This window comes from Octopus bimaculoides, chromosome 25 (assembly GCF_046866305.1).
Source record: "Octopus bimaculoides isolate indiv1 chromosome 25, ASM4686630v1, whole genome shotgun sequence".
Classification (NCBI taxonomy): Eukaryota; Metazoa; Mollusca; class Cephalopoda; order Octopoda; family Octopodidae; genus Octopus; species Octopus bimaculoides.
In genome coordinates, this window is record NC_142952.1 from 25,683,731 (window position 1) to 25,696,914 (window position 13,184).

A 13,184-nucleotide genomic window follows, 5' to 3' on the forward strand; every position below is an offset into this window, starting at 1 on the left:
AACCGGCCCTATGCTTCTTATAGGATAATGTAGACTAAGTACCTAGGACAAAACCTCACTCACCTGTACAGATATATTGAGGATGTAGTGCGTAGACCCAGTTGGCCACATTGTGTCATAGTCAAGGACTTCTGTAAGGATGATTTCCCGCCCTCCAGCTGACAGAGAGAACTTTCCCCTTCCATCTACCTACATGGGTAAAAGAAATCAATAAGTAAAAACAAAAAAAAAAACGAAATATGGCAAAAACATAGGAGGAAAGTTAGAGAGATATCAATGCGCCGGATAAAATGCAGAACTGAATTTTATCCGGGTTTTATGAATGTAGAAGTGAATGAAAGAGGGAATGAATTAGTAAAGGAAAAATAAGTGTGTATGAGGAATGGGTAAATGAATGAATGAATGAATAAAGTAATGAAAGAGTTAGTTAAGGAATGAGTGATGGATAGAAGAATGAAGGAATCAATAAATTACTCAATGAATGAATCGATCAATCAATGAAGTGCCATTGAATGTATGAATGAATGAAAGAGAGAATGAGTAATAGTTGTTTGGTTCTATACATGAGTGAATGATTTAATGAATGAATGGGTGAATGAGTGAATGAATGAACGGATGGATGGGTTAAAGAATGAGTCAATGGATCAATTGATGAATGAGTAATGGGTACTTGAATGAAGGAATGAATAAACTAATTGGTGAATGGATCGATACAGGAGAGAAGGTTTCAACGACTGAATCAATCGATAGATCAATAATTGAATGAATGAACGAATGAGTGAATAAAAAAATAGATTATTATGAATGAATCTTTACACGAGGGGAAGACTTGATCAATTGATGGATGAATGAATGGATGGATGAATGAATGAATGAGTGAATAACTAAGTGGCTGGCTGTACCTATATATGAGAAAAGGAATAAATTAATGAATGAACAGCTCAATGAATGAATCACCAGATTAATAGATGAATGAGTGATGAATAAATAAATGTACGATTGAATGAACGAATGAATAATTCTTTTCTCCTATTGCCGTAAGACCTGAAATATTGAGGTGAAGGAAGAAGGCAAATCGATTACATCGGCCATAGTAAAATGGATGAATTGATCGGTATTTCGTCTGCGGTTACGTTCTGATTTCAAATTCCGCCGAGGTCGACTTTGCCTTTCATCCTTTCGGGGTCGATAAATTAAGTACCAGTTATGCACTGGGGTCGATGTAATCGACTTAATCCCTTTGTCTGTCCTTGTTTGTCCCCTCTGTGTTTAGCCCCTTGTAGGCAATAAAGAAAAAAAAATGGATGAATTGATCGATACGTGAGTGAAGGAATCGGTTAACGAATAAATGAATTGATCAATAGATGGATGAAGACACGAGTGATAAATGAAGGGGTGGGGAAGGAGTGTTCCAGTTGAAAATAACGGACGTTACTTACCTCGCTGTCGTTGTAAGGATGAAGACGAAACAACGCAATACTCCCAGTGATGTCATCATCTATAGCTTTATCGTTCAGAGTGAAAATGATGCTTCCTGGCATTGTTAACTGAAATGAAAGTAACAACAACAATAATAATAATAGTTTAACATTATAGGCACAAGGCCTGTATGTTCGGGAGAGGGGTTACATTGACTACATCGACCCCCAGTATTTAACAGGTACTTATTTTATCGACACCGACAGGATGAAAGGCAAAGTCAACCTCAGCGGAATTTGAACTCAGTGCGTAAAGACAGATGAAATGTCACTAAGCATTTTGTCCAGCCTGTTGATGATTCTGCCAGCTCACCGCCTTAAGAACAACAACAATAATAATAATAATAATAATAATAATAATAATAATAATAATAATAATAATAATAATAATAATAATAATCCTTCTACTAAAGGCACAAGATCAGCGGTTTTGGAGGAGGGATTAAATCGACTAAATTGACCGCAAAGACGGACAAAATGTTGCTAAGCTCGCGGAAAATTCTAAATTTTTATCATTGCTAAACAAAAAATATTATTGAAACTAGTGTGGTATATGTGTAAATAAATTTATTTTAAACAATTACAAGTTTTTCAAGTTTAGGTTCATTTTCAAAAACAAATTTGCCTATATGTATGTGTACATACACACACACACACACACACACACACACACACACACACACACACACACACGCGCACACACACACACACACACACACACACACACATATATATATATATATATATATATATATATATATATATATATATATTTGAAAGTCTCTGTGAAAATTACTTAATACAGTTTTTACATATGAAGGGGAATTTTAAAACATTATTTTTTTAATGTCATAAAATCTTTTATCAGGCTGTTACTAACCTTTTGGGAAGTGTTCTCCTAGTGTGCGTGAGCGCTTATACATACATACATACATACATACATACATACATACATACATACATACACACACACACACACACACACACACACACACACACACACACATATATATATATATATATACATACACACATGCATGCATACATTTATACACACATATATACACACATGTTATCCTATACAGGGTGATACATACCTCATCAATATCAGTGACATAAGATGACATTGTAAAATACGGCCGCTTTTCATTGACATCAGCAATAGCTACACTTTGCTTGTACTGAAAGACAAATATCATTAACATAATTAATACAAATTCTACACGGACTACCAAATTCAGCTTGCGTCATAAACAAATAAATACATGGAGTCATATACCGTATTTCCAGGATCATAAGTTATATTCCTACAAAGAGGGCCTGATTAAGACCCATAGAGGCCCTAAAAGATTTTGGTTCCCCCATGTATATGTATTTCAAAATATTAACAATAATAAACTATAAAACAAATTTTTATTTTTCAAAATGTTAGAAAACTAACAGTAAGATAGAAAATAATACTCTTTACTCTCTTTTACTCTTTTACTTGTTTCAGTCATTTGACTGTGGCCATGCTGGAGCACCGCCTTTAGTCGAGTAAATCGACCCCAGGACTTATTCTTTGTAAGCCTAGTACTTATTCTATCGGTCTCTTTTGCCGAACCGCTAAGTTACGGGGACGTAAACACACCCCAAGCGATGTTGGGGGACAAACACAGACACACAAACATATACACACACATACATACATACACACACACACGCATATATATATATATATATATATATATATATATATATATATATATATATATATATATATATATACGACGGGCTCCTCTCAGTTTCCGTCTACCAAATCCACTCACAAGGCTTTAGTCGGTCCGAGACTATAGTAGAAGACATTTACCCAAGGTGCCACGCAATGGGACTGAACCCAGAACCATGTGGTTGGTAAGCAAGCTACTTACCACACACAGCCACTCCTACGCCTATAAGGTTTATTATAATGTTTATTTTTGTATACTTCTACTTTATTTATATTTGAAATACTTTTTTTTTATTGCAAAGTTTTTGATCAGATTCGCACGATGACACCATAAACATTTCGACATTAACCTAAATATATTCTAAACGTCCTTGCTTGTTTACCCTTAGCTAACCCTCGTTTCATACTTTCTAAGTAATATATAAAACATCCCTTTCAAACGTCCTAAAGTATTGTAATGGTTGAAAAAACATTGGGAATAGGTGTCATATGTGATGCATGAACGCCAAGGAAGTATGTAAGTGGGAGAAGGACCGGACTAAGATGTATGGAGGCCCTAAGAACTCAGCGAAATTAAAGAAAGTGGGAATGAGAGAAAAAAAAACTGATTTCATTGTAAAAATGCGATAATTCCTACAACTGGAAGAAACTTCAAAATCATTGATGTATGATCAGGAGTGGCTGTGTGGAAAGTAGCTTGCTTACCTACCACATTGTTCCGGCTTCAGTCCCACTGCGTGGCACCTTGGGCAAGTGTCTTCTACTATAGCCTCGAGCCGACCAAAGCCTTGTGAGTGGATTTGGTAGACGGAAACTGAAAGAAGCCCGTCGTATATATGTATATGTATATATATGTGTGTGTGCATATGTTGTGTGTCTCTGTTTGTTCCCCCAACATCGCTTGATGCTGCTGCATTTAGGTCCCCGAAACTTAGCAGTTCAGCAAAAGTGACCGATAGAATAAGTACCAGGCTTATAAAGAATAAGTCCTGGGGTCGATTTGATTCGACTAAAAGGCGGTGCTCCAGCATGGCTGCAGTCAAATGACTGAAACAAGTAAAAGAATAACAGTATATAGGGTGTACAGTCTCAACAAAGGTGACAATGTGTGAGGTGAAGAGGTTAGTAGAAAACAAAAAAATAGATTTAGGCGAGTTTGCTGAATGTTCATCTCGACAGATATGTAGAAGATGAACATGTAGAAGATGAACATGTAGAAGATGAACATGTAGAAGATGAACATGTAGAAGCATGGCCTAACGGATAGGACTGCATGGAAGGTGCATTAGAGTATAAGGAAAAAGACCATGAAGTTGCACTGATAGATGATTATTGGAAGGAAGAAACAAATTATGAACTAAAGTAAACATGCAAATAAAAATCCGTTAAAATAATGTGGAATCGGTAAAACAATAGATGACTCCATAGATGTCTTTCTCAACGAAAATGGCTGCCAGCTGCGAAACAGTTTCCCATAGTGATGGTGGTCGCCATGTTAGATTTGGAAAATGATACTTTCAGAAAATTCAAGACTCCTCGTGAAGCATGTCGAGATAGAAACAATATAATGGACGCAATTCAAACCATATAAACTTGAGTTAATTCCCTTTGGGTAGCTGCTGGTGGGGATGAATAGAAAACATCATTTATATGTAAAATGAGGAGTCATTAAAAGAAGGAAAAGAAAGATAAGAACAAGCATAGAGGAAGCATAAGGAAAAAAGCAACGAGGAAAATATATAACGATAAGAATAAAATTAGAAAGAAAAGAAATATTACAAGAATAAATTAAGTTTGGATATATAATTGGGTCCGATTGAGGCGAAATTAGTGCAGTATTATCAATTAATATATATGTATATGTATATATATATATATATATATATATGTATATATATATATATATATATATATATATATATATATATATATATATATATATATATGTATATATATATATATATATATATATATATATATATATCCAAAGTTTTAAATTTTTACATTTAAGAGAGAGATTTGACGCTAATATCCATATCAATATTATTTATTCCTATTAGAACGATCCCTAAGGAGTCTAATTTAGATTTTTTTGCGGTGAAATTTCCTGCTATATTGTTAACGATTACATAGTTTACTATAAAAAATTATATATATATATATATATATATATATATATATATATATATATATATATATATATATATATATATATATATATATATGTATATATATATGTATATATATATATATATATATGTATGTATGTATGTATGTATGTATGTATTATGTACATACATACATACATGCATACAGAGAGACTCAACCATCTACACATAAAGGTAGGTTAATCCATTGCGAATGGAGGGTCGAGGATTATGAAAATAGAAGAAAGAACGAAAATCTGTTCGCCTGTGTAGAAAAAGGAAATGATATAAAGTGCGTGTGTGACTATTAAACATAGAACCAAGTAGTCCAGACTTAGTATGAAATTCCAGTTTTTCAGGAAATATTTGCTAATGTGACAGCATTTAACAAGTATTTACTCTTGGCAAATATTTGTTGAAAAACTGGATTCTGTACTATATGGTGCTGCGCATAATATTCAGACACTCTATAGCTTATATAAACGAGCAGATCTTTTCATTTTTCTCATTTGATGTCCCTAAATCTTCCAGACGGCGGATTAAAATATATGTTTCATGCATGTGAGTGTGTTTGTGTGTACATATATACCTATTTTTTCTTTTCTTTTATTTGTTTCAGTCATTTGACTGCGACCATGCTGGGGTACCGCCTTTAGTCGAGAAAATCGACCCCAGGACTTATCCTTTGTAAGCCTAGTACTTATACTATCGTTCTGTCTTGCCGAACCGCTAAGTAACGGGGACGTAAACACACAAGCATCGGTTGTCAAGTGATGTTGTGGGGACAAACACAGACAGACACACAAACATATATATATATATATATATATGTATATATATATATATATATATATATATATATATATATATATATATATATATATATATATGTATATATATATATATATATATATATATATATATATATATATATATATATATATATATATATACCATGGGCTTCTTTCAGTTTCCGTCTATCAAATCCGCTCACAAGGCTTTGGTCGGCCCGAGGTTATAGCAGTAGACACTTGCCCAAGGTGCCACGCGCATTTCAATGGACTAGTTCATCTAGTTGTAAGGCAGGGCCATTTGATTGATGTTGCCAACACCTTTGAAAAGCAAAGGACCCAACAAGGGAAGTAGAGATAATGAAGGAATTTGAACTCATAAGGAATGTTGAACTAATGGGGAAACTTGAGTCATAGAAAAGAACTTGAGCCAACGAGGGAACTTGGGTCAATGAGGGAATTTGAGTAAAAGAGCGTAGTTGAACCAAGAAAAGAAGTTGAGCCTAGAATAGAAGTTGAACCTAAGAACGATGCTGAACCATTGAGGGATGTTAAGCTACTGTAGAAAATTGATCTAATGACGGAAATTGAGCCAATGAAAGAAATTGAATTCATAGAAAAGGCTGAAATTGAGCCTACGAGGGATAATTAATCAACAAAAGATCTTCTAGCGGTCGCTCGCTTGACCTGCTAGAAATAGTAACTGAATCTTCAAATCAAACTTCACAGTCTTAAAAGCGGGGCGTCTGCTGAATGCCTTATAGTATTTAGTTTCATCCATCACCAAAGATTGATTTACTTAACAATAATCCTAGCCCTATATATAAATATCACGCTTGCATTCTTGGCGATTCAGTTATTTATATCCTTGCTATTAAAAATAAATTGTTACTTTTGTTATTGTTTAACTCAGCCCAAGTCGACCCTATTGAACCTTATCCTATTGAATAATATCACAGTTCTGATTACTATTTTTCTTTCATTTAGAGACACATTGTGCCTAGGGCTACATTATCCAATTTGTCCTTCCGTTGTCTATTAAATGATTCTGTGGAATTTGATGGAGATCTGGCTGCTGTTTTCAATAGATCAAGTTATTTCATTGAGACTTCTTCATAGTCTCATTGTTGGTGTTGCTGATGATAAGTGTGGTAGATTCTATTACAAATGTTTCTATAGCTATTTGCTTACGTATGTTGTGTGAATATGTGTATGTATATCTAAGACTACACTATCGAATGTGTCCTGTTTCTAAGAAGGTAACTGCGGGATTGGAGAGCGCTGATTGGTTGTTTTCCTTTTGTATTCTTTTACTCTTTTTACTTGTTTCAGCTATTTGACTGCAGCCATGTTGGAGCACCGCCTTAAAGGGTGTTAGTCGAAGAAATCGACCTCAGGACTTATTCTTTTGTTACCCTAGTACTTATTCTATCGGTCACTTTTACCGAACCGCTAACTTACGGGGACATAAACACACCAGCATCAGTTGTCAAGCGATGGTGGGACGACAAACACAGACACACAAATACACAGACATACACACACACACACACACACGCGCGCACACACACACACACACATACGCACACCACACACACACACACACACACACACACACACACATATATATATGTATGTATGTATACAACGGACTTCTAGTTTCCATCTTCTAAATCCACTCACAAAGCTATGGTCAGCCTGAGGTTATAGTAGAAGACACATGCCCAAGGTGCCACGAAGTGGTACTGAACCCGGAACCATGTGGTTGAGAAGCAAGCTTCTTACCACACGGCTACGCCTGCGCCTTTTAAAACAAAACAATGTAATAATAACAACGTTAGTAAGAAACGAGATTGAATCGAACACAAAACCTCGTCGTAAAATAATGGCGAAGCCTTACCGTGTGAGTCATGCCGTCCTCTGTGCAGTTAAGTGTGTATTTCAAAGATTCTATGACAGGTTCCTGTTGCAAAAGAAATACAAAAATTCAGGAAAATAAAGTAAAATGAGGCGAAGAAGGTTTGGCAAAATCTGTGAAATGGTAAAATTATAAAATAAACAATTATTAGATTTTACAGTTATTTTTATAAGCCATTTATTCAGGAAGGCCTCGTAACGCATGGAGGCATTTTGATCAGTGTTTAGGGTGATGTTACGTCCCTTGATCGTAAAATTGTGACTTCGGTCCCTGAACCGGACAATGCGTTGTGTTCTTCAGCAAAGTACTTCAAGTTGATCAGCTGGCAAAAATGAGTGACCCTACAACAGACAAGCGTCCCATTCAAGGGTGAAACAGGACTTATGGGTCTGAATGACTTGGGAAGGAGCTTTAACCTTTTTTTTATGGAAACGTCATGACTTCGATTAAACAGGAAATCTAAGCCCCGGATACTTGCAACAAAGTGAACTCTGGTAAAGGTTCCCAACGGTCATTTGGTGGGGTTAAACCGGGCTACGGTTTAAGTCTAGTGGCGGTGGATCTCCGTCGTTCGACGATGAGGATTCGGTTGTTCAACAGAATTAACTGCCCTTCAATTATCGAGTAAATCGCTGAGTATTTCACATGTATGTATAACCTTAATGAAATTTAGGGATGTCACTGTCATCATTTCTAGTGAATTCCCTTTTATATTTTTAAACTCCTAAACTGCATGTTAACCCAGCTAATGAGAAGGTGCATAATTAATATATAGTGGTGCTGGTTCTCCGTCGTTCGACGAAGAAGATTCACTTGTTTAATCAATTGAATTACCTGCTCCTGAATTATGGCGCCAATAACGGAGAATCGCAAAACACGCAGACTCTTAGCGTAATTCTCAGGCAGAACCAGCGTGACACAATGTTGTGACAAGACTGAAACTTTTGAATCACAGGTACAGTCCATTGAAGGACTCCCATTCAATTTTTGTCAATCCAATTTGACACGAGGTAAAAGAAAATGACATTTTCTAACGATGTTACTCAATAGGATCGAACACGTACACTGAAAAAATCACATACACACGCACATATATGCATGCGTATTTGTATGTATGTATGTATGTATGTATGTATGTATAAAGGTGAGATGCCAAAATCTTTAGCATGTCGCATAGAATACTTAGCAACATTTCGTCCGTCTTTATGTACTGAGTCCATATTCCGGCGATGTCAACTTTGCATTTCATCCTTACGGGTCGATAAAAGAGGTACCAGTTGAGTACTGAGGATCGATTAGCCCTATCCCCCAAATTTGAGGCCCCTTCCCTATAGTGTTTACACACATATATACATACACACACACACACATATATATATATATATATTCATTTCTACTCTAGGCACAAGGCCCGGTGGGGAGGGGTGCCAGTCGATTAGATCGACCCCTGTATGCAACTAGTACTTAATTTATCGACCCCGAAAAGATGAAAGGCAAAGTCAACCTCGGCGGAATTTGAACTCAGAACGTAAAGACTGACAAAACACCGCTAAGCATTTCGCCCGTCGCGCTAACGATTCTGCCAGCATGCCGCCTTACACACACACACACACACACACACACACACACACACACATTTATATATTATAATACAATATATATATATTTACGTGTGTGCATACACACACACACACATACACACACATATATCTTGATAATGTTGTAGGTGTCGTGGTGCTTTGGGTACTCTGTAGATGTGGTGGAGCTGATCCCTCTCCAGGAGAGAATACAAGCGACAGTTTCAAGAAATTTGGGGAAATAATGAGACAGAAAGAAAAAAAAACGAGCTGGATAGACAGTAGTGCAAGACTACTACTTAATGTATCGACCCGAAAGGAAGAAAGACAAAATTGACTTCGCTGGTATTTGAACCCAGAATCCAGAAAGTCAGAATGATTACACTAAAGAAATCTATCCGATACTTTAATGAAAATGGCAACATCTAAGAAACGAAACTATTTTCTCAGCCGAATTTACTCACAAGTTTTACCTACCTTGGAATCTTTCTGGTTTATTTCTTCTAAGTCAGGTGACTGGATAAATCTGATCACATGATCTCCGCTTGCTGTTGTGTTCATTTCAAGATAGCCAAACGGTTCTTCTTCTTGAAACTCCCATTTTTCTTTTCTGTTAAACGGTATTTTCAGAATAACTGTTCCTGTCAATGGGAATTAAAAACACGAAAAGAAATTAATTCTTTTTTCCTAGAATTAGTTTCAAATTTTGGTATACGGCCAGCATTTTAATTGGTTTCTATTTTATTGACCCCGAAAGGATGAAAGACAAGGTCAAGCTCGGTAGAATTCGGACTCAAAAATTCTATTCGAATTATGTAATAGAAACAGCTCTATAATAAAAATGTTATCAATACAACGCGCCAGAAGCGTCAGTTTTCCTTCCGGGAAAAATCCCCCTTAAATAAGTATATATACTTATATATATATATATATATATATATATATATATATATTCATGCATGCATACATACATACATATATATATTTATATATATATGTATATATATATATATATATATATATATATATATATATATATATATATATATATATATATATATATATATATATATATATATATATATATATATATATATAAGCACACACATACATAGATATGTGTGGGGGTAGTGCTTCATCTCATAGTACTAATATTTCATCATATTTTGAAGTCTTGAAAGGGTATTTATCAAGAAAACAACACTAAAGTAGAGTTTCGAAATGTGGAACTATCTTTCTATAAGCCAGAATGTTAACGAAAACAATCATAAGATGATATATACGTATCGGAAGGTCACTGTTATATAAAATGAAACTGAGAGTCAAAACTATAATAAGTTGTATCATATTTCTTGTCGATCAAAGCAGATCTGTGACTAAACTGCAATAACAACAACACCATTAACAGAGTCTTTCGGTTTTGAAGTATCTGAGCCAGATTTCCTATCTGGTGGTAAGCTTGTCACTTTAACCCAGCAGTCAGAGGGACGCTGTAACATGTCATGAACTTTGCGTTTTTTCTTATGATTAATATATAAAATTTGACGACAATTGCAATGACGAAGAGAAAATAGAACCGGCAAAATGAGATGATCAATTCAATCTCACAAACATTCTCATAAATTTCTAGGAAAACAAACAAGAATTCTTTTGTATAACGTAAGTTTAGGAATTTTTCACTTAATTAAAAGCTGTAATGATTATTACAATGATGAGCTATGTAAACTTACCTTCGTCTGTATCTTCTCTGAATGCCTTTATAGATGTATCAACAGTGCATGCGCCATCTACAGATAAGTACAAAGGAAAATATGCTTCGTGATATTGTTTTAATTGATTTTCAATCAATAGAATGTATAACAGTATTGGAAATCATTGATAGATGGGATGTGGACAGATGAGGCATGGGAAGTTAAACTGACGGTAGTTGAGCTGTGGTTAGATGAATCATTGAAACATGAGCTGTAGGTTGTTGAGTGGTCAAGCAAAAACGAATGAGCTGAAGGTAGTTGAGCGTTTATCAGCTGAGTCATAGATAGATGAACTGTAGGTAAGTGAGCCTAGTTTAGATGAGCTCTATATAGATGAGCCATGAGTAGTTAATCTGAGGTTAGCTGAACCAAAGATAGATGAGTTATATATAGTTGAGCCTTGGTTAGCTGAACCATAGACAGATGAGCTGTCGATAGTTGTGCCGGAGTTAGGTGAACCATAGATAGATGAGCTGTAGATAGTTGAGACTTGGTTAGATGAGCCACAGGTAGATGAACTGTAGGTAGTTGAGAGGTGCTTTAATTAAACATGAATAGGTGAGATGTAGGTAGCTGAGAGGTTGTTAGATCAAGCACAGATGAGCTGTAGATAGCTACAGGATGAATGGCTGATCCATGGATAGTTTTTAGGATCATAAATAATTGAACTCTGGAGATTTGAGTTATGGAAAGTTATGTCATTGCTAGATGAATTATCCACCGTGAGTTAACTAAATCATGAGTAATCAATTTCTTGGAGTATCGAACAGACATCAGAAAGTTAAGAGTTTATTAACCTGTCAATGCCGCAGTGACAACTGGTAATATAAATCAAACGTCATCATCTTCTTTATGTCCACTTTAAATGTTAGCATGGGTTAGAAAGGATGTTGGGGTTTGAGTCAGTTCTTACTTGACGTTACTATACACATAGACGGATCAAGGATCACAACTCGCTCATACGTCCCTTTAGCCTACCTTATTCGGCTGCGTACTCCCACTTTTCGTTAACTATTTTACAGGCTCTACTGGTTGTATTGCATCATGACACCAGTATTAGAGCAGTTGTCATGTCCTTAGCAATTATAAACAAGTTCTCTCTATCCTAGGTTGTCATTATTCATTTCCTAAGTAGTTGGCAAATGAGTTCATTTTAGAGTAGTATCAGCACTAGCGAGGTGGCGACGTTGTTTTGCCCTTTTCAAGCGCAAAGAGACCTCACAAATTTACAAATTTACGCTATTAAAGGCAACATGAAGATGAACAGGAGGGATTAATGAGAGAAAGAGAGAGAGAGAGAGAGAGAGAAGGGTGAGCAAACGCATGCATATTCGTAACCTCATATCTATGACTACATATCTGAGTACATGGGTTCCAGGAACTATACAAAGCAACAATAAAGAAACACTTACACACTGTATAGGAACCCAATCCAAACAACATTAATATCAGGATGCAAAGCGATCTTTCCATTCTGATGTTTTCTGATGTGTTTCTGGACGGTTGTAGAATTCACTTGATGAAGATTGGTAGTCAGTGTTGGTTGGTTATTAATCGGTTGATTGGCTGAAGGCTGGGAGGTTCCTGAATAAGAATGGAAATATACCACCATCAGTTCCACTAACACATACACAAACATGAATAAACACACACATTATATTCATATGTCATTATTCAGTTTCATTTCAAGATTTCTTGCCAATAGAGAAAGAATCGCTTTCTAGCCTATATCCAAGGCTCCTTCATTGGAATTTCCAGAACATGAGCAGGGTTTGCATGTATTTATGTATATTTAGAGTACTTAGCGTCAGTGC

General features: G+C 35.6%; 1 protein-coding gene across 1 annotated transcript in view; it reads right to left on the reverse strand.

Annotated features, from left to right (window-relative positions):
- The window catches only part of LOC149131136 (uncharacterized), a 27,566-nt gene extending 14,723 nt beyond the window's left edge, over positions 1-12,843 (reverse strand). Inside the window, exons 1-7 of the mRNA XM_089342258.1 lie at positions 12,783-12,843; positions 11,350-11,406; positions 10,097-10,260; positions 8,025-8,087; positions 2,576-2,659; positions 1,440-1,547; positions 64-189 (exon numbers count right to left, since the gene is read on the reverse strand). Of these exons, the coding sequence (XP_089198384.1) occupies positions 64-189; positions 1,440-1,547; positions 2,576-2,659; positions 8,025-8,087; positions 10,097-10,260; positions 11,350-11,406; positions 12,783-12,843 (663 nt within the window). The remainder of the gene's footprint in view (positions 1-63; positions 190-1,439; positions 1,548-2,575; positions 2,660-8,024; positions 8,088-10,096; positions 10,261-11,349; positions 11,407-12,782) is intronic.
- Positions 12,844-13,184: the final 341 nt, after the last annotated feature.